Source organism: Apis florea, unplaced genomic scaffold, assembly GCF_048593485.1.
Source record: "Apis florea isolate Af1SG1 unplaced genomic scaffold, ASM4859348v1 contig_3203_pilon, whole genome shotgun sequence".
Classification (NCBI taxonomy): Eukaryota; Metazoa; Arthropoda; class Insecta; order Hymenoptera; family Apidae; genus Apis; species Apis florea.
The window spans coordinates 1,822,891-1,844,718 of NW_028256723.1; the positions used below are offsets into that span (position 1 = coordinate 1,822,891).

The following is a 21,828-nucleotide window of genomic DNA, read 5'->3' on the forward strand; positions in this document are numbered from 1 at the left end:
GATAACATTGCGTAACCTTACTGTGATAACTTAAGTGATTAGATTTAATTTAATTATTATCGTTTTATCATTTAAGCAATTTCGCGTGAAATATCGATGTTACTTTTTAAATGAATCCATTAAAATACTTTTGAAATATAAATAATTAATTTTTAACATTATTCGTTACAAATCATTTTAATCTCAAACTTCTAAGATATACTATTAATATACTACGTGCTGTTATTATTATGTTTCTAAGTATCGTAAATGATTCAAGACGTGTATGAATGATCTCGAATGTTTCTTTAGAATTTCATGAACTCAGTGTTCATGAAAATAGATTTCAAAATATAACTTATGATATCAGTAATTATTTAAATCGATTCGAACTAAAATATAATTTTAGATTTTCTCTCTTTCGTAACCAATTCAATTTTTTAAACAATTCATAATATAGATGATAATCAATATAACCTCATATATAACCATTTGCTGGTAACGTAATCATATGGAAATGTCGATGGCTATTGTATCTGGTACAATATCGTGTAATTCGAAGAAATATTATTGCCTGTAATCATCAGTCATTTTAATGTTCCCCTTGGAGCCATACATAATTAATATCTCCAATTCTTTCAATGATATATAAAATATTGAAAAGTTTAACATCTTTACACAAGATATTCACTTTAAACAGTATTTTTTTTTTTCTTTGATAGCCTATGCAATCGATTCTAACGATAAATAGCAAGTAATTTTTCTTTATTATATCGTCTATTAAATAATATCAGTCTTTCAATTATTACTGTGACTATTTACATATAAAAAATTAGAAATTGTTTATGATTTATTCATGATACGATCAGAATTGTACCGTGTATAATAAATCTTTAGAATCTGTATTCTTTTTCTTGCATGATCGATATTGTTTACGCTTTTTTTTAGAGATGCATACTCTTATGTAATACAATTGTGTAATTGTAATAAATTTTGTCATTAAATTTCATTTACACGTTTTTCCACTTTCAGTTTCATATAATCAATAATTCCGGTATTATCTCGTAACGTCCAATATTCCGTATCATTAGATTTCATTAGCGTTCATTAAAACGCTAGAGAGACAGGAAATAACCGTTCAATTCTTAATTCTCGTAGAACTTCATATAGCATTTTTATTTATACCTCTGAGGTATATAATTTAAACATGCATTTTCATTTTTAGCTATAAATCATATTTTCACTGTGTATTTTCGTTTCTTAGAATTCAACGTTGAAGAAATTTTAAACGAAAGTCCCTCGATTTGAATTAATTCAATAAAAATTTATAATAAAATTTAATTCAATATAAAATTTTATATCCAAAGATATTTCTATATTGAAAGTGACAGATTACGCATAAAAGAATGGAAATTATTTTTAAATTATTCGGAAAAAAAAAAAAAATTCTCTCTGAAAGAAAGAGAACGGTCAAACAGAGAAAAAAAAGAAAAAGTTTTACATCATAAGAAATTTTTAGGCTTCCTTGCAAAATTTATTCGAAATAAACCAAAGAAACAGAAATTCGATTGTTTCGATGTAAAGTGGTAAAAGTGGCCAGGAACAGTTACGAAATGTGTGCTCGTTTTCAATTCACTTGAATTTCTATCAAGCGAGTGCCTCGAAACTGACAAACACGCGCATCGTTCCATGCATTCCGTCTCCTTGGCCATATGTGCGTTCTTGAACTTCCGCTTTTCTATCTGCACCTTATATTTATATCCCACATATATTGCGATTAACTCGTTTTATATTTCTAAAGCGAAAATTATCTGCTCGATTTAAAATTAATAATTTTTATTTTTATTTTTATTTATTTATTTTTTTTTTTTTCTAATTCTAATATACGATCGCGAAATACCTCACATTTCTTCCACTAAACTTCCAATTATGAATACCTGGAAGAAAAACTGCACGGTTATTAACCATTGAGCGGGTAGAGCAAAGTATTTGTTACATAACTTATTACGGTAAATTTAATTTAATGAACGAGTGTCTCTATAAATATAGAACAAATCAATTAACGTTTTTCTTAACATATATTCAATTTTCAAGACTATATTTCCCTATTAACCTATTGTTAATTTCTTTTTCCATTTCTATTTTCTTTTGAAAAAAAAAAAAAAGTAATAGAAAAAATGGTGAAATTAAAATTATCAATTTTCGGCAAAGCTGTTTGTCCAATATCGTCGATGAAAAATCAATCACGATAAGATTTTCTTACGTATTTAATTTCCAGGATTTAAATTTACTCTTTCAAATGGCGCACCTTGACACGCTTCACGACACTATTAATCACTTGTTGTCGTATACAGTACTCGGTTTAAAAAAGAAAGAAAGAAAAAATCAAATTTAATTCTTCACCCACTACTTGTTACGTTAACAGCGCGATCCTTTTATCGGCTATTAAGTAACGGATTACACCGGTATCATTTATCCATTTCCGTGTTCGACTTTCACGAACGAAGGAAAACACGATTGCGGCATAAGACGTACAAGGGCGCGAGGGAATGAATGAATGAATGCAGCGACGCGTCTTCCCGCGGCAAAAAAATTAATTATTTATTGCCTCGTTATCCGCCGGACTCTTTTAATGCGCCGCAGCTAGCGGTATCGTCAACGTGCGAATTAAAATTCAATCGGTAATTTTATCGTCGTTTATGTCGATTTTCTTAGAAGTGTCGCGAATAATTTCAATTCCAATTTGTTTGCTCTTGCGACACGATTAACAAAGTTGTTTGACAATTCGTCGAACACGATCGATTTTATTAAATGTTCGTCAATGGACACTGTTAAGATATTTGAAACGTAATTTTTTAATTTTCTTATCGTCAGTTCTTCCCCCTGAAAAAAATTATGGAAAAAATGGAAAATTCGTTTCAGGAAACGTTTTCTAAGGTTTTTTTCTTTGGAGATTCGATATATTTTGAAATAGAATTGGAATTTTATTAGATAATGCAATTAATAAATAACGTGTTACTTCTTTCAATGATTACTTCTTTTTACGTTCATCGATACATATAAGTTTTTGAAAAATTTATCGTCTTTTATGGTAATTTTCTATGGAATTCCTCTTCGGATAGCTTTCAAGGTATTCAATTTCTTGTTATTGAAAAAGTCGTATAATGATAGCATACCAGAGAACGGAAATTAATTTTATGATGATTAAAATGACGTCAGAAATTCGACATCTACTACGGACGATGACAAAAACTACATCTATCTTTATTGGTTCAAGTCAAAAGAATGTTTGAATTGATCAACAAATCTTTCTACGAGAATATATCATGATTGTATTTGCAAAATTTTAACGTAAATTTTGAATATTATGCATTCATTAACGTGGTCAATGACGTGAGAAAAATTTTCATTTAAAAAAAAAAAAATTCAATTTATTACTCATAATTGGCAAATGACGTATTTCCAAATATTAATAAACAAAATCTATCAAAAAATCTTTATATAAATTATCATATTCAAATTGTTTTATAAATTAGTATCCGTCTTGAATATCTTGAATTAATATCTTTGTACACGAAACGTATAAACAAACCGATATTTATAAAAATAAGTTATATCAAAAGAAGTTTACAAATCTTGCAATATAAAGTGCATCGTTGCATTAAAAAAAAGAAAGAAAGAAATAACAATTTGTCATAAATATGTTTCAAAATCGTTCAACCATATTTAACCTTTTCCTCTTTCAAATGAAAAACATCGTTTATTTCATGTCTCGTAAAAATCATTAAATTTCATTAATTAATTTATATTAGATTGGTTTGCGCTCGCGATAATCTGGTAAACCGGAGACAGAAACAGAAAGATCTTGAAGACGCCACGAGGATGTGGGCGAATGTTTGCAACAGCGTGTTGCTAGTTAAATCGGAATAACAACTGGCTCTTCTGCGTACTCGATTATAAAGATAAAAGCGTCATTTAAAACATTATTCTCCTTATTCTCGCTATTCTTTTTTTTTCCCCTCCCAGCCGTCTTAATGGCTGTGATTTAAGCGAGACGCGCTGGCTTTTTACATCCATCGACCTTGCCGCCCCCATCATTTGCACTACTTGGAGCGTTTTACCTAACCGCAATTATTTCACCCAGGGAATGTGGATCCGTTGCACGCGTCGGGCGCGTTTTATACAAAGCGAGGATTCCGATATTTTTAAAACGCTGACGACCGTGTTCGCCGATGGCGAAAGAGGAACGTAAAACGATGATAGATAGTTGGATTGATCGGTGGCCTATTTCCCAGATGTAATCGAGATGCGTTGCTTTATTGAAGTGACCTGATTCAGAAATAAATCAAGTATACTTTGAAACAGAATTTTTAGAATTGAAAAGAAAGAAATAAAGAAAGAAAGTTCGAAGTGTCACGTTGAACATGTTACATCGAAAGATTGAATCCAAAGTAAGTAGGGCAAAGGCTTTTACAAGAAATTTGTTTCTTATTTGTCCAATTCCGATACTACAGTACTACTAACGTTCATGCTACAAAGATGGAGAGAGTTCAAGAACTTCGATCCAATCGAATCGTGTCGATCCAATTCCTTCAAACTTGATCTTACGATCAATCAGGTTACATGCTCACGTACTGTCCACTCGCATGCTTCTCGATCGATCCTTTGCAGAAAAAAAAAAAAAAGAAAGAAAGAAAGAGCAACATTTAAGACCACGATAAAAATACCGAACATATCTTCTTAAAAATGAAAGAACACGATCACGTAGCAAATGCGATCGTGTTTACCAACGTTCCAAGATTGTACATCGTGGCAAGCAGTGCACGTTGGGAGCCGAAGGGCGTGACGGAGCTGCTGCAAAATCGGCGAACCAACCCGTGCCACTTTCCAACCAACCGTTACCAGAATCGTGTGAAATTCGTCGAACGCGATCCAAATAGAAATCATCGATCCGCGATCGAGAGGCGATTCGGCCGTACTTTTTTTGCATCGGAATTCGACGCGAAATCGAATGCAACCGCGTACGACGTCGCCACTTTCGCAACGGAAGGGGGAGGAGGAGGATCCTCCTCGACACGATCGAATCTTCTTTGAAAGGAAATCGGGAGTGGAAACGAGATTTCCTCGCGGCGTATTAAACGATCACAGATGCGATTTGCATAAACGGTGCCGGTAACGCCTGTTGCTCCACATTCCGGAGCGCGGTCGTAATGCGGCAAGGTCCACCTTTTGTCAAGGATGAAAAATACTGCTAGCCACGTGCAGCCTCCTAATTATCCACGATATTTTTCCGCGTCACTCGGGTCAATTAAAATCGACGGATACGCGTCTTCCGTAACGAGTTAGGTGATTGATCGTTTGAAATAGATGAACCTTGCGTTTGTGGAATCGCGAGTGATGAATCATTAAATATGAGGTTTGAAAAAATTAGGTTAAATTGGAGTAGAAACGAGTTATCGTAGGCAAAAACCGATTTGATTAATTCCATGTTTGGTGGTTCTTGAAAGATTAAGTAGTTTAATATTAAAATTATATTTTGAGGAATACGAAATTGATCACTTCTTAGAAATAAATTCTAATCCAAATTCTTAGTTATATAAATAATTAGGTAATAGAGGATTTCGATTTTAATTGATTCATAGTCAAATATATATTCACGAATTTTTATGACTTTATTCATTGGCTATTTCCACAAGATAATAATTACATCAAAATATTTGATTATCGTCTTCATTATCTCTGTTTTCGTCCATGTTTTCGTATATCAATATTTTATCGTCGTGTGTGATTATGCAATGTTTAGTGTAATATTGTTTTAAATATACAGTCAATGATAACCTTCATTTTTGCATGCTCAATATATATAATCGTATAAGGAAGGAATCAAATTACAATCTAATTAAAATCTAAATAAAAGTGAATAAATTAAACATCTATTATCACATGCAAAATATTATCATCAATTCTTATTCTTTGATTTTTTCTTCGATTATTTCATATGATATTTGCAAGTTCTTAATGAAAGGAAATATAAAACATGATTCTCCAAGAATAATTACAAAACAAATTGCGTAAATGTTAATACATTTCTATTTTGATACTTCAGATAATCGAATATTCTTCTTTTCTATAAATTCTTCTCTTCTTTATTCAACAATTTAAGTAATTAAAATTAATTATGATAACAATTAATTTACGACTTTAATTATTGATTAAATTAAGTTTGTCCAATGTGGTAAAGAAAAAAAAAAAAAAAAGAAAATCGTTCAGAGAAATATTCACGAATTTATAAAGCAGAGGACAGAGTCTCTTTCTCTATCATGTTTTAATTAAAAAATGCATTGACTATTCCTTACATAATTGGAAAGCGTGATTTTTCGTGTTATAAAACTGCATTAATAGGACTGTAATTAAAATGTTGATGCCCACTGAGCAAGTTAAGTGTTGAAGAATTAGCGCAATAAACTCGAATTTCTTCGACCACCTCGAACAGTACTTTCCACGATTAATTATAAATCAACGTGATCGATGGTAGGACTCGTTGCAAATTTTCATCTAATTAAAAAAAGAAAAGTTTTCGTCAGAAGCATTCCTGTTACGTGGTGTAGATTTTATTGATAAAAAAACGCTGTTGTAACAATCTCTTCTGGCATTCTCATTTGAATACTTTGAGCCAAACTATTTTCCTTAAGTAATTACTTAATTCTTTACATCATTATAGAACATTTTGATTATTTTAAAATTATATATTCTTCCAATTTTTAAAAGATACAATAAATATTAAATATTAACTTTTGTTAATATTGTTAAACTATAATTATTTTTTAGAATTTACAAGACTCAAAAATAATCATCTATTCTTTTTTTTTTTATCTATTATAAAAATAACTTACATTTAAATTATATTTAACTATTAAAAAAAATTCAAAATTAATACTAATTTTGATCTTTAAATAAATTTCACAAATTTGATTTTACAATCGATATTATGTCCAATCAAGATTGATCAAGATGGCGATACCGACAGGTATCACCTTTTCCTTCGGTCGATCGCCGTCTCTCTAAAGCCGGTGCGGCTGCACGTGACTGTGGTGCACGCGTGACACGTGCATGCATGCCAGACCTACAAACAACTGTCAGTAGGTCTGGTCAGAACCAGAGGCAAGGAAAAGTTAGAAAAGGCTTTGCGAAACTGGGCGGAATCGCTTTTACCACCCAACTGCGGCATAAATGTTTGACCTTGCTCGATGCAGCGCGCGTGCGCGCAAGCACAAGTCGGTAAAAGTTTCGTGCCTGTCGAAATCACTTTGGGGACAGTTCTCGTTTACTATTGCCACAATTACAATGATATTACGGTGGTTGAAAATTCAGGACAACGCAGAATTCATGCTGGTTAGAGCGCAATTTACTTGCGCTCGGTGGAAAACGGCGGTTTGTTAATTCATTAACCCTTTCTGGAACTGAAATTTGTTGTTCTTCCTGTTTTCGTTCATACGAACGATATTTTATGGAGATTTACAATTCCTAAAGAAAAAATTGTATTAGTAAATTTATTTAATAAAAAAGTGAGAAAAATACGGTTAGCGATGATCATTCTTAAGTATTCGAAAAGTATTATGGATTTATTATTTTATCGTTAAATAAAATTTTACGATAAAATAATAAATAGGAATAAATCTTAACCTATATTTATATGAAAAATAATACGAATTTTTATATTAATTTTTATATATTTTATATTTTTATATTATATATTTTAGATTTGTAAATGTAGATATATACGATGCATTTTAATTCTGAACAAAAAAAAAATAAAATTTATGATGATAGAGTAAAGGTAAAGTGAAACTGGGGCTTGGATTCTAAAATATTAACATAATTTCTTATATCCATATATCTTATATACATGCATGTATTTCTTTTTTTATTATGATTATGACTAATATTCCGTTTTTATTTTCGTTTACAGAAAATTTAGCGCCATCGGAATTAAAAAAATTGAGAAACAAGCAGAGGAAACAACGTAGAAAGGCTGAATTGGAAAGACAACAAGCTGCTCAAGCTCAAGAAAAGAGAGAACAGCACAATAAATCACGACAACAGACCGATCCTGATTTAGAACAACCTACGCTAGATGAACTTATACCGGAGAAACTGGAGAGGGTTAGTAGACGTATTAATCGGTTGAATTAATTGTTCGAAATAATACGGAATTTGATTCAAACTAAATGATTATTTTTTAGGTCGAGGACCCGTTAGAGCAGGCAATCAAATTTTTACAACCATTACAAGATTTGGCATCGAATAGAATAGAGACGCATCTTATGGCATTTGAAATATACATTCGTAAAGGTACGTAAATCATCTTCGAATAATTATTTCGAAGAAAAGGAGGTTATCTTTGATAAGAGGAGTTATTTAAATAATTTGCTATTTATTACATTATGTATAATAATCAAAAACATTGTAATATTTAATATATTAACAATTATTTTTAAATGATTAATCATGATTTTAAAATATAATACTATAATTTCAAAATTTAACTCCATTAATCAATTTTTAATGCAAATTTTAATAATCAAATGCTTCTTTCAGGTCGTACGTTGTTAATGTTAAGGTCGATAAAACGTGCACACGGTTTAGATCCTAATAATCCAGATCTTCATACATGTCTGGTACGTTTCATGTTATACATTAACCGTTCACCGTTGGAAGGACCCGTAGGCGAAGTAGTGAAACGGCAAACAGCAGGAATTTATTCAGCTTCAACGGCTACTCAATTGAATGCTGAATTCCTAAAAAAGAATCGAAACTCACTGCCGCATCTACTTCAGGGTGCGAGGATGTTATATGTCCTGGATCCCTCTGCTCAAACAAAAGCTCTCTCACTTATCACAAACATTGATGGTCTTGAAAGTGTAACACTCCAGAATTGTACAAAAGTATTGGAGTCATTATGCAACGGTGATTTTGGCCATTGCGATTCGACGATCACTGATTATATGGTGAAATGTCATAAATACTTCCCGTACGCGACCGCTTTTCGACCGCCAGAAACGAAAGTGACGGTAACAATCAAACATCAAGAAAAAGAGAATTCCATCAAGAACTGATCCAGGCACGCGCTGTCCAGCGTTACTGAATCGTTATGTAGTTAGACGACGAGGCAAGTGAAGGAGTATGCTAAGATATGTTTCGATCTACGTTGAAGAAACAAAAGAAAAAAAAAAAAAAGAAAAGAAAGAACGAAATTAAATTAAATAAAAAAAAAAAAAAAAACGAACTTGAACGATGAACATATATAGTGAAAGAAGAAACGAAATTGGCGGATTTAATATTAATAATTATTAAACATGTATTATACACGAACTGTTCCTGGAACGTTTCATGTAGTGTGAACAGTGCTGGATAAACAGTCTTTAATAATAAATTATAACATGATGGGGCACAAGAGACAAACGCCTCTGAAGCGGTCCCGAATTTTAGGTGAACGAAGAAAAGAATGGCTTTAGCTAAATATTAATTAACAATTGGTACAGAACGAATTAAATGAGCGTTCTATCGACAGAATGTTCACGTTAAGAAGGATTGACAAAGTGTGAAAATGTTTAGTGCACGGATGGGATTGGGGCAGGGTGGTGAGGAATGGGGTGGAGTACAGTGTGTAAAATATATGACGTGCGTAAACTAACACATTGGTACAAAATACAAGACTTGTATACATTCATATGCGCGCTCTATGAATATTTCTACTTGATGTTAAGGTGTACTATTTTCAGCGATGTCTACATAAAATACTCTACTATGTAGAGTTTGAAAACTAGACGATCATTGAGCACCGATAATTGTACCACATATGTTCGACGCTACTTTTTGAGAATAGACTTTGTTCCAAGTCACGTAATTTGTCTGGTTCACTTCATTCGTAAAAACCGTTCAAATTTGTCAAGTGAACAAATACAATCTACCGTTTTCCTTCTAGAAATATCATTTTATTCCTATGTTTAAAACCAGGGTAATAATCTACGTTTGGATTGGAGCCCTGATATTCCATCGAGAGAACAGTCAATATGGAAGTAATGTCCATTTGCGAAAGTCTCTGTACGAAACTTATTATAAGAACGATAAAAGTGCGTATTGTATACGCAAATTACCAAAGTATATGATAAATTGAAAAATAAGTGTCAATAGCAAAACAAACAAACAGAATAAAAAAACATATATCTGTATGTGATCAGATACACAAAAATTTTAATAAAAGATAATGTTTAAATTTACAGATATAAATCGAATGATGTTATGATTGCCTTGTTTATTTTTCAAAATGCCAATATATACTTATAAGTTGTGAGTTTCCTTGAATGAAAATGAAAAAAGTTCAACAAAATGCAGATATTACAAACTAGTGATAATGTTTGTATATATTTCAACTATTACGTTAACAATATATATATATAAATATACATACCACACTTCCTATTTTATTTAAGTCATAGAATATAATTTTGCGATTAGTTAATATAATAATATGGCAGTGTTGAAAGCTCACTAAATATCATCTTAATGGTAATCATAAAAATAAGATATTTGCATCAAGCGATATTCATAGTAATATATATTTAATATTTCAATTTGCTCCTAAAACATGCCGAATAAAATTTCACTACATGCAAAATTAATCGATGGAATAATCTTCTATCAAAGTATAATGAACATGATTATATTGTTTAAATTCATACCTTCTGTAAATGCATGGAATGTTTCTCAGGGCTACGTAAATAATATCGTAACATAAGCGATAATGTAGATGTTTTATTCATTCACTTTGCCATTAGTCATTTAATTATTGTACAATGCAAATAAAATATATGATTACTATACTAGTCTATCGATATACGAAATGTAAACAATTTACATTAGAAAAAATAATGCACATTATCATACATCACTCTATCATACATTACAACTTTTTGACCATGCATCTACCGAAGCGTTTTTATCTTTTAATACTATTTTTTTTTTTTTAAATATATTATTTACATTTTACGCTTAAATTCATGCATAATTACTAAATTTTGGAAAGATAATGTGTATATATATATATTAGTTGCTCCAATCTTTACCGGAGGTTGTTACCTCGATATAAAAATTTCTATTTCGCTCGTAAAACTAATTATCAAATCTTTAAGAAATAAATAATGTTGATTAAGGATGGTATATCAATCTTTAAAAGGTTTCAGTTCAAATTTGCCTTTAAGTCCTTTATTTAATCAAACGAGCAAATAATAAGTGCATGGATACCTCAACTCACATCCTCTTCCATCTCCTCATGTAAATGAATTCATCATATAGATTTTATATAAAGTTTATAACATATACGTAACTTCTAAGATGACCTGTTACTAATTAAAAGGATTTGAAAATCGAGCAAATTAATAATAACATATAAATTGCGATTATTTATTATTTTAATCATTGTACATTTACTAATATAATACTGCCATTTGCAATAAGCTATTACAGTAAACTTCCGTATAACGCGATTGTATAAATTTGCGTTATAAAAAATCGTGCTATACAAGAATTTGTCTCGTATAATACGAATAATATAAAGTAACATATTTAGAATGATTATTGTCATATCAATCTTTATTTTCTATATTCTTTTTATTTTCTCTTTTATCAAATAGTTTTAATGAATAGTATATATATGCTATTGATTAAAAAAAACATGTACATATCGCATTGTACGAGGAATCGCGTTATATGAAAATAGTAATCGTAATATCTTTGATATATTATGGTACCTCGCATTATACGGAAATTTACTATTATATTTTCTGCAATTGCTATTTATACACTGTATAATTCATTGAGTAATATATGCGAAAGAAGCTCAAATAATATATTCCTAAAAGATAATACATATAATGTTAAATATGTTTTTTACAAATATTAATATTTTTGTCTCTTTATAAAATTTCTATACATTTTCATAATATTAATTAAATATTTTTCTATATGATGAATTCAATCACCATGTATAATTACTTTCTTTATGTAATTTTACTCCATAGTTGTGACTACAAACGTAAGTGAAATAATATTTTAAAGACAAAAACATGGATATGTATAGTATGTACATAGACGTATTATCATTATCATATATGTCAAAACTCTATGTTCAATTTCTGTTTGTTGTTATATTAATAACGAGTCAACAAAAAAATATTATCAACAATCGCCCTTCCTTCAGTTGTTTTGTAAAGAATATTGAGATCATTTTATCATTTCAAAGAAATGATAGATACTTGTTACATGTTTTTATCATGCCATACTTTATCGTATCACTGTTTACACTTGTACAGTATATTGTTTGCAATATAGTTGCAAATAATATTATCTTGATAACACTGCATAGTATCTTTGTATTATTGCTAAAGTTCTTTCACTTTCTGTACATTGTTTTATTTATTTTCCATAATATTATATAATTAATGTTAAAGGTAAAAATAGACTTGTAAAAATTTAAAATAAGTAGAGATATTCTTACTTTCCGTCTGTACCTAATTCAATTTTATTTGTAAATATTGGTAACCATAATTTTTCAGTAAAAATATTCAGTAAAACTATGCCATGTTTGTGTTACCAAACAATTAATATTGTTTACAAATTTAAACCTGCAAAATGTCATGAAAAAAATAAAATAAAACATAAATACATATATAAAAAAATTTTTCATTATAGACTTTATCATTACTATACATATTATACTATACTTACATTATTTTCATGAAAATTTGTTAATTATTTTCATTGTTACTATCTATTTCAGTGAAATCAATTATTATCTGTTTGTTTTTTGGACAATATTGGCTTAAAAAAGAAAATTTATATTGTTAATAAATTTAAAGACGCATAATAGAAAACATATGCTAAATATTGTCAAAGACTAAAAATTTTAATTTTAGGAAATACAAATTTAAAAAAATAAATTACTTTAAGTATCAGTAAATTCTTATATGGTTTCTTATATTTTTGACAAGTTCAATATAAATATAAAAATAAATATATAATCCAAATATCTAAAATACCTGTATGTAATACCTGCTGCATCAAACATTTTTTTTGCAGCAATAGTTTTTTTCTTTGTTGCATGTTTATCCGAAACATATTTAACTAATTTTATTCCAGATTGTATTATTACTTTAGCACATTCATTACATGGAAACAGTGCAACATAAATGGTACAATTTTTAACACTGCTACAATTCTTATTTAAAATAGCATTAACTTCAGCATGACATACTGCAAATTTCATATTATCATTATCATACAATATTAAATTATATAGACATATATAACAATAAATTACAAAGTGTTATCATGATACCATATAAAGATTTATTTTTTAATGAATCATCATTGGAATTTTTGCACCAAGAAAATTCATCATCATTACAACCTTTAGGCATTCCATTATATCCAATACCTACAATTTGTTTGTCTTCATTCACAATACATGCACCAACCTGAGTACGAGGATCTTTGCTACGTTTTGCACTTAAAAAAGCTATAGCCATAAAATAATCTTCCCAATCTATATAATTTTCTCTTTTACCACTATCTTTATTTAAACTATGAAGGTATGAAATTATATGTTATATGAAGATATTATGTTATGTTATATTGATTAAATAATTATTTAATTTAAATTAGTAAATGTTAAAATAGTTCAAACGTTCTTACCATTTAGAATTGATTTCCGAATTATTAGTATCATTTAGTGCCATTTTTATAAATTTTTTATTGATATAATATGACATAAATAAAAAAGTTAGAATTAACATAAAGAACTTAAATTTTTATTTAAAAATTTAAATAAAATTTATAACTTTAGCTAAAATAGCACGTGTGCAAATTTTTCTAACCTTAATATATTATTAAAAAAAATTAAATATTTATAAAAGATAAAATTGTAAAAGTGATTATTAAAATTATGTTTTTATAATTCTGTGATATATTAAATTTATTTTACACAAATTTTATATATTTAATAAAATTATCCGTAAGTACGCGCCAAAAGTATAAACAAGGAAAATAAATAATGGAGAAAGATAAAGATAAGCTAAAAATTAGGAAATTAGTGCCATCTAGAGTATTGTTGATAAAACATATAGACAAAGAGAAGGAATAATAAAGAAGGAAACAAGATAAAATAAGAATTTACCATCAGTGCCATCTCTCTTAAAAAAAAAGGACTAGTCTTTGTCTGTGATAAAAATATTTAAAAAATAGCTCGCAAGATGGCAGCATCAGTCAATTCTAATTCTATTTCTATCCTTTTCGTATTATTTACTCTCTTTGTCTATATATATTTCATCTGCGACACTCTAGAGATGGCACTGATTCCCTAATTTTTACCTTATTTTTATTCTTTTTCTGCTATTTGTTCTTTTTATATTTATTATAAAAATTTATCTTTTTAAAAGAGAATTTTGATTAACTTTTATTGACATTTTTGCATATTTTTTTGTTGATTTCAATAAAGTACATTTAATCCAATTTTTATTTATCATAGTTATATTATTCGTATTAATTATAAATATTCATTTTATTCGATTCGTATATATTAGTCATATTAAAGACTTCTACAAAATCATTCCTAAATTCATTTCTATTAGAATAATTTTTGCAATCCATAATTATTATGCAATCTATAATTATTATAGATATGCTTTTGTCCCGATTTTTTTTTTTTAAATTCGGAATAGATTTTTTTTAATCCATTCCAAAGTTCGTGATTTTGAATAATCAAATAATATTGTACCTATCAAATATTTTTTTTGCATTGAAATAAAATATATATGATTCTATTTATGTAAAGTGTACAATATTAAATGAAATTGTTATATTGGATAAATTTAACAATCTTACATTTCAAATGTAAGATGATATGTGTATTTTATATATATTTTATATATATTTAAATATAAACTCCATAAGAAATATTGAAAATAAATTGTTATGTAATAGATAACAATATCTTACAAATATCAGAATAGGGCAATCATATTATAAGTATAATTTAAATTTTGAATTGAAAAAAAAAATAAATAAAATAATAATAATAAAATAAAAACTAATTTATTAAGATTAGAATGAAATTGATCTCAAGAATAATATGTCGAAAATATATTCTGAAATATGATCGATAAATGTAATAATCGGTGCACGATGGAGCTTAGGACAAACTTCTTAGACACGGCAATAGTGGTTCCTGGTACCGATAAATCATTTCTTCAATTTTAAATGTATTTATTACAAAAATCTTTTGTCGTTATCCATAAAAAAATATATATAAAAAATATATATATCCTAATATTTTAATTTTTCTCTAGAATCATATTTATATATTATTTTGCATGGGAATTTCATTTAAGATATTATATTTCTTTGGATAATATATTATCGTGAAAAGCTAAACAAGTAAAATATAGATACGGATAATAAAAGCGAGTTACACGCGAAATTGGTAAAGACGTCTGTATTCCGTGACATATTTCGTGATTTCGATGGTTAAATTGAACTTACGAGATAAAAATAATATCTTCCAGTGTGAAATTATCATCGTAAAACGTGACATGAATTTATCGACATTTATTGATAATCTCTCTTATTAAATTAGAAATTTAAAGATTAGAAATTTAATTTGTTTAATAATATAGGAAATACAAATTTTTTTTCAACATTAATTTATAAATGGTTTTTCAATTATAATAAATATTACATATATGTGTAAAATTTATTCAAAAAGATATTTGCTTCTTGTAATTTAATAAAATTTCAATTACCACATTTTAGACCAAGGATTTATTTCTATATATAAAATTGAAGATTTATCGTCGATAATAAATGATAAACGAGGTAAACCGCTCGAAATCCTAAGCTGAAAGCTTTTTTAAACGCTTGCTACACAAATGAGTATACTTGGGCGCGGCACTGTAGACACGTTTTTCAACCCCCAAGTATACTTAGCACTCTCTGTAAAAAGGGCTAATAATTCGTGGATTACGGCACCCTTTGCGTAATCAGGATATTACGATTAATTTTTATATTAAATGAAATTACACATATATGATTTTTAAAATTATAAATTTTCAATATTTTCCATTTTAAAGAGAATAATCTTTTTCGATGATAAATTGTTATATATCGAACGATATACATTTAAATCTAAATTTCAATGAGAAAAATTTACATATTAAAATATTCTAACTGTATCCTATATCTGGTAATGAAAGTATTGTTTTCATTGCACGCTTATTCTAGTCTCGAATACGCCATAATATTTTACGATACATCTGTGCGAGTAAGAGTACAGCTGCTGAATGAAAAGAGGTTTCTTCCGCCAAGCAACGTGGCTAATAAAATAATTCGTAGGATTGTGGCGTTAGTCCTCGGGGAACCATCGCGCCCTCGGAATTATCTTCACGCACACTGCATTATCGTTTAATTGTAACTCCCCACATCCCTGCTGCGAGCATTGCATTTCCCTCATCCATTCGCTTCGTAAAAAAATTAATAAACCATTATATAAAATTCCATCAACTAGAACGATTGATTGTTCGCAAGATTCTGCGAAAAGCGAGTAAAAAAATTTTCTAACGATTTCATTTACGTTATACATTTATCGATGATCTTCGTTTTTCCAAAAAAAAAAAAAAAAAAAAAAGAAAAAATTAAAGTTCTCATCGTGCAATATTCGTGCATCGTGAACAATGGGCGAGCAAAGCGAAGAATCGAATTTATCTCACCGCTACGAAGCGCAACGATAAACGCCGTGGACGATGCCGAAAATTGGTCCAGGGAGGAGGACACGAAGGATGGTATTCCTGGCCGGCAGAGAACGGCGAGTATTGATTAAGGGGTTCGCCGGGAGGTATCCTCGTAGTCGAGGGGATTTGCTCTGTGAATGTGGAGCTGAATGGAGGGGGATTGTCGTGGGGGGTTGAAGAACGCCGACACAGGCCGAGGGTGGTGTTTGTACTTGCTCTGGGGATTGCACGCAATGGGTGCGTGTGCCGCGCATGCGTGCCGCGCCTTCGCTCTTGCACGCATGCACATTTTTGCGTGTATTTACAGTGCACGGTTGCCGAGCCGGTATACGCATTGGCGATTTGCACGTGGCGTTCCCGGTGATTGACGAACAAAAGAGAAGGGAATCGGGTTGTGAAAACTACGAAAATAAAGGAAAAAAGAAAGAAAGAATATACGATTCGAAGAAAGATAACCTCCCTCGCAACGTATGTAATCTTTCGTAAGATAATATATCTTCGTAAATTCGAACTCACGTGAGAAAGATCTTTCGTCTCTGTTCAATTTGTAGTTCGTAACGAGAGTGATCTTCGTCAAACTCGCGTCTCGTGTGGCGTTTAGTGTATTATACGCCGGTATACACGAAGTATATACAATAGTGGTCGTCAGTTCGGAGTGGCCGACTGGAGAAACAGCAACGGGAGGCTCGTCCGTCTCGATAACACCTCCTTCTCGCTCTCTTTTTTTTTTCACATCCGTCCGTCTTGCTTTCTCGCGGTGTGGCTTCCCTCCCTCTCTTTCTCTCAGCCAGCAGCAACAGAACCGGCACTGGCACCGAAGGGCTGCAGTTGCGATCGGATGATCGACGAGTACGCGTCTGTTGTGCGCATCGTTGTGTGTTCGCCCGGAATGTCAGGTGTCTTTTCGATTCTCATTATCGCCTATCCTCGATGAATCGAAGCAATAGCGAGGCTGAAGCTCTGGATCAAAAAACGAGAGTGAGCAATGTTCACGAAGATTCGTGAGGTAAGGCAATTTTTTATGAATTGTACATGTACACAGTGATTAGCATATGTCGGTCGATTCGGTAGACGCGAACGATGCGTGACGGGATTAGTTTACGTTTATTCCCGAGAAAATAATCGAAGTGGGAAAAACAGTTGGTAAAATGATATCATTATATTATTATCGATTGTATTCTTATCTTAATTTTGTCACGTGTAATTGTGATTAAGATGAAGTTAATATTTCATCGCGAATCTGAGAATGTTCTCTTTCGACCGTTGGAATCGTTGTCATATACGAGATGTAACACGAATCGCGAGATTCTCGATTCTTTCCGACTCGATCGATATTCGCGTCTGAGTCGTAAGTAATTAATCGATTAATGATATAATAACATATTTCATATCGTGAAAGTGCAACAATAAGTAAGAATTATCTTATTGACAATCACTCTTTTTATTTGCGTGATAAAATGTTTAAAATTGAATGCAATGAAGACGAATTACGAAGAGTTACCAACTGAACGGGATTAATGAAAAATCGTACGTATATAAAATAAATTATCCGTATATTTCAATTGATACGACAAGTGTCGTTCTTTATGCTTGTATTAGCTTGTTTATTCTAACTGTTTGACGATGATTGTAATGAACAGAAGTAGTAGTCTCGTCCCCACGTGTTTATCCGTTATTTGAATTGAAGCCTTACGTACACTTTATTAACACTCATTGTTGGCAAGTATTTACCTCTTTAAATGTGAAAATTACTCATTGATTGATATTAATTATCATCGGTTCGTGGCTTATTATACGTTTCGATACGATTTGTCAACTTTAAGTAACACAGTTTAGATAAGATTAAAAAAAAAGAAAAAACAATTAATTCAAGCTTCGGCTTTAATTTTTTAAGCATTTCGACTTGATTCTATGTAATCTGAATGCTTTGTTTACATTCGAATTTACATACACGAAATTTGTATAAATAGAAATATCTATTTCTATCCTTTTTCACAAGGAAAAGGAAGTCAATACCTACCGAATACAATATTTACATTTTTATCCTCAATATTCTTTCTTCACTATATTTTCGATAATTTCATACGAATTATAAAATCTCGAGTCAACTGCTACAATTCTTTATCGAATTTTTTTATCGATAGTAATTTTTTCATAAAAATTTTCAAAGGTCGGATAAAAAGATTCCTCGCGACACAGATGCACGATCAGGTTATAATTCGAAGGTAACATCCATGCCGGTTCCCACAGCGGGGCGATCAGCTTTCCTTCGACCGTGAACATGCCGCGCCGTGGCGCGGCAAGATCGTGAAAAGACGACAGTCGAGAATACGGAGATACAAAGCTTAAACTGCGTTTATTCGTATGTGTCGTGCGACATAAAGTCATTAAAGAATTTCTAAGGCGTCGGACAACGGCCTGCCTTCGTGAACTTCATTACACGCTATAGACGACTGTACAGTACACGATGTAACAAGAATTCACACATATTTTGTCTCCTGTAATTAGATGTTTACACCTAACCTTCATTTGTCAATTGGACGTAACACGTTTAATATCGTTGTCAATGATTTCACACTAGGTTTTTTCGAAAACGATGCATTAAATGACAAGATTTTTTTTCAATTTTACATTTAATTTTGTAAAATAGTGTCTAATTGCCAATCACGATACTCTGTAGAGAAATCCGTATAATTGAAATTTATTATTGAAATTGAAACAAAAAAATTATTTTTTAATCTGGTCTCGAAAAAAAATTTTTTTATTAGTTAATTGATTAAATTTCGTTTTTAACATTTTTTATGATGCTTTGTTATATGATTATCTTCTTATAACGGATTTTAATTTGCTTACGGGAATGTAATTGCAGTTGATTACGGTTTCTTATTTTAAAGCGTGGAATAGATATTAATTAATAAGTGGTATATATTAAAAAATAACGAAAAATAAAATGCTTGATAATAAAACAATTGCGTAAGCATAATAAAATAAAATAGGACTTGAAATACAAATTAATATTAATTATGAAATAAAATAAATTTATTAATATATGTATTATTACGTAATGTTATGAAGTTGATATGAATAATTAATTTTTAGTATTTAATGATTAAGAGGTCAATTCTCACATTTACTGTTATAATATGCAAAAAAGCAGTAATAGGATTAAGAAAATGGTTTACTGGTTCAGATCAGGCAAATTTCATCATTAATATTTACATGATAGTAAATGAATAAAACGTATAATCGTATCGTATTTGTTTCTTTTATTATTACCAGAAAAAATTGAAAGAAAGATGATCAGTAGTATATTATAATATAACTATATCAAAAAAAAAAAAAAAATTGAAAGTTTGACAATAAAAAAGAATTAAAAATAATTCGAAACTATCGTTATGATGAGAACAATTCGATTATAGCGAATTTTTTTTTACATTTCTAATCATCTCATTACTTCTTTCTCCGTCTTCTTTCGAAAGCTATTCAATAGTTGCATTGCATATGCATACAATTGCTGTTTTCGATGATTCACAGAAGTTACATTTTCATTAGCGTGTATAACTAAACACATGATCTGTTGAAATCGGTGTTCTCGGAATCGATGTAATTACTCAATCGAAGGCTTTCGATTTATCGATTGCATAATATTTTCTCTGAAATCGTCAACTTTGCCATATAAGCGCGAATCTACATATCTAAATTGGAAACTAGACTGGTGAAAGAAATTTTCTCTTTTTCTTCTCTCCTTTTCGTGATTTTTTTTTTCATCAAGTTTGAAATACTATTTAAATTGGTTAAAATTTTAGGGGTTGAACGTGTATTTACAATGAAAGTACCATGTATAGTAACGAAGTCACGACTTTGAATCTACACGTTCCAGGAATGCCTGCTGCATACAAAGCACTGCAAATAATAATAAACAGGTTTACAGTGAAAATCGATAAAGCATTCGATTGTTGGGAATACACTCAGTCAGTCTGTATTTAACGAAACGATAGATAAGAATTATCTTCGAAACTTAAATGTCTTTTAAATTAGATTTATTATTTTAAAAGAAAAAAAGTTCTACTTATCCATATTATTTTCTTGGATTGTCCTCTTTGTTCATCGGATAGTTTAATTAGATTAGAATGTCTTCATCTTTTAGTAAAATGTTTGATACAATATATACATTTGAAAAAAAAAGAAAAAATTGAAAAAAATTAGAAAAATCAAAATTTATTTATAAATTGAAGAATATAAGAGTATGATGAAATAAATAATGATAGAATATTGTATGAGATCTCAGGTGTAACAATGAACGAATCTCTTTAAGGTTAATTTTTAACCTGTGAATCATACAGTTCATATTTAATTGACCTTACTTTTTTCAATTTATAATCGCATTTAATCTTTACACTTTAACAACATGAAAAAAAGAACTGTAAAATTATATCGAATATAATTAATAATATATAATTTATTGTATATAATTTCGATACATTATATAATTTTGACAATATTAATTATATCAATCAAGTTCTGTAAGAAACTTAAGAAGATCTTTAAAACACACGAATTTTCGTAATTTTGCATCTCGCGAGAATACCTCTACTGCACTAACTCTCTGATTAGTAGAACGTTCTGTAGCACATCACACGTAAGTAACTTACCTACACACGTTTGTAATGGTCACGCTCCAAAACTGTTACTCATTACTTCCATCTTATTACCGCTAACGGAGCATTACCGCACTTTAGAGTTATATGTATCTCTTTAAATCCTCTCTAACTTCGACCAGTTATGTATATATTTCTGTATTGAAAAAAAATCTTAAATTTATCGAATCCTTTTCAAAATGATGGCTTATTTCTATTGTGTCAACGATCATCTTTTAATATATCGCAAGAAGATCTATTAAGTAGGGATTAATGGAACCAGTCGCAATCGAGAGGGTTAAAAGCTTTTAATCAACGGGTCGGTCACGTTATTGTGAACTTTAATTTTCGTCTCGTCTGTTTTCTCTGAT

At 29.9% G+C, this 21,828-nt stretch overlaps 3 protein-coding genes across 4 annotated transcripts in view; 2 read left to right on the forward strand and 1 right to left on the reverse strand.

Moving 5' to 3' along the window:
- Window positions 1-10,269, forward strand: part of Naa15-16 (N-alpha-acetyltransferase 15/16) — a 46,512-nt gene extending 36,243 nt beyond the window's left edge. Inside the window, exons 9-11 of the mRNA XM_003693833.4 lie at window positions 7,949-8,142; window positions 8,223-8,331; window positions 8,578-10,269. Of these exons, the coding sequence (XP_003693881.1) occupies window positions 7,949-8,142; window positions 8,223-8,331; window positions 8,578-9,095 (821 nt within the window). The 3' untranslated portion in view covers window positions 9,096-10,269. The remainder of the gene's footprint in view (window positions 1-7,948; window positions 8,143-8,222; window positions 8,332-8,577) is intronic.
- A 1,159-nt stretch (window positions 10,270-11,428) lies between these two features.
- Window positions 11,429-14,127, reverse strand: LOC100863370 (deoxycytidylate deaminase). The gene is made up of 5 exons (XM_012487017.3): window positions 13,732-14,127; window positions 13,376-13,620; window positions 13,077-13,290; window positions 12,766-12,858; window positions 11,429-12,662 (listed from the first exon to the last, which is right to left on the reverse strand). Exons 1-4 carry the CDS (start codon window positions 13,830-13,832, stop codon window positions 12,786-12,788), a joined length of 633 nt encoding a protein of 210 aa, XP_012342471.2. The 5' UTR covers window positions 13,833-14,127; the 3' UTR covers window positions 11,429-12,662; window positions 12,766-12,785.
- A 3,517-nt stretch (window positions 14,128-17,644) lies between these two features.
- Window positions 17,645-21,828, forward strand: part of LOC100872887 (growth arrest-specific protein 2) — a 34,962-nt gene continuing 30,778 nt past the window's right edge. For both annotated transcript variants that reach the window (XM_086910783.1, XM_031916694.2), the window contains exon 1: window positions 17,645-17,826. The gene's annotated coding sequence lies outside the window, so the exon portion shown is untranslated. The remainder of the gene's footprint in view (window positions 17,827-21,828) is intronic.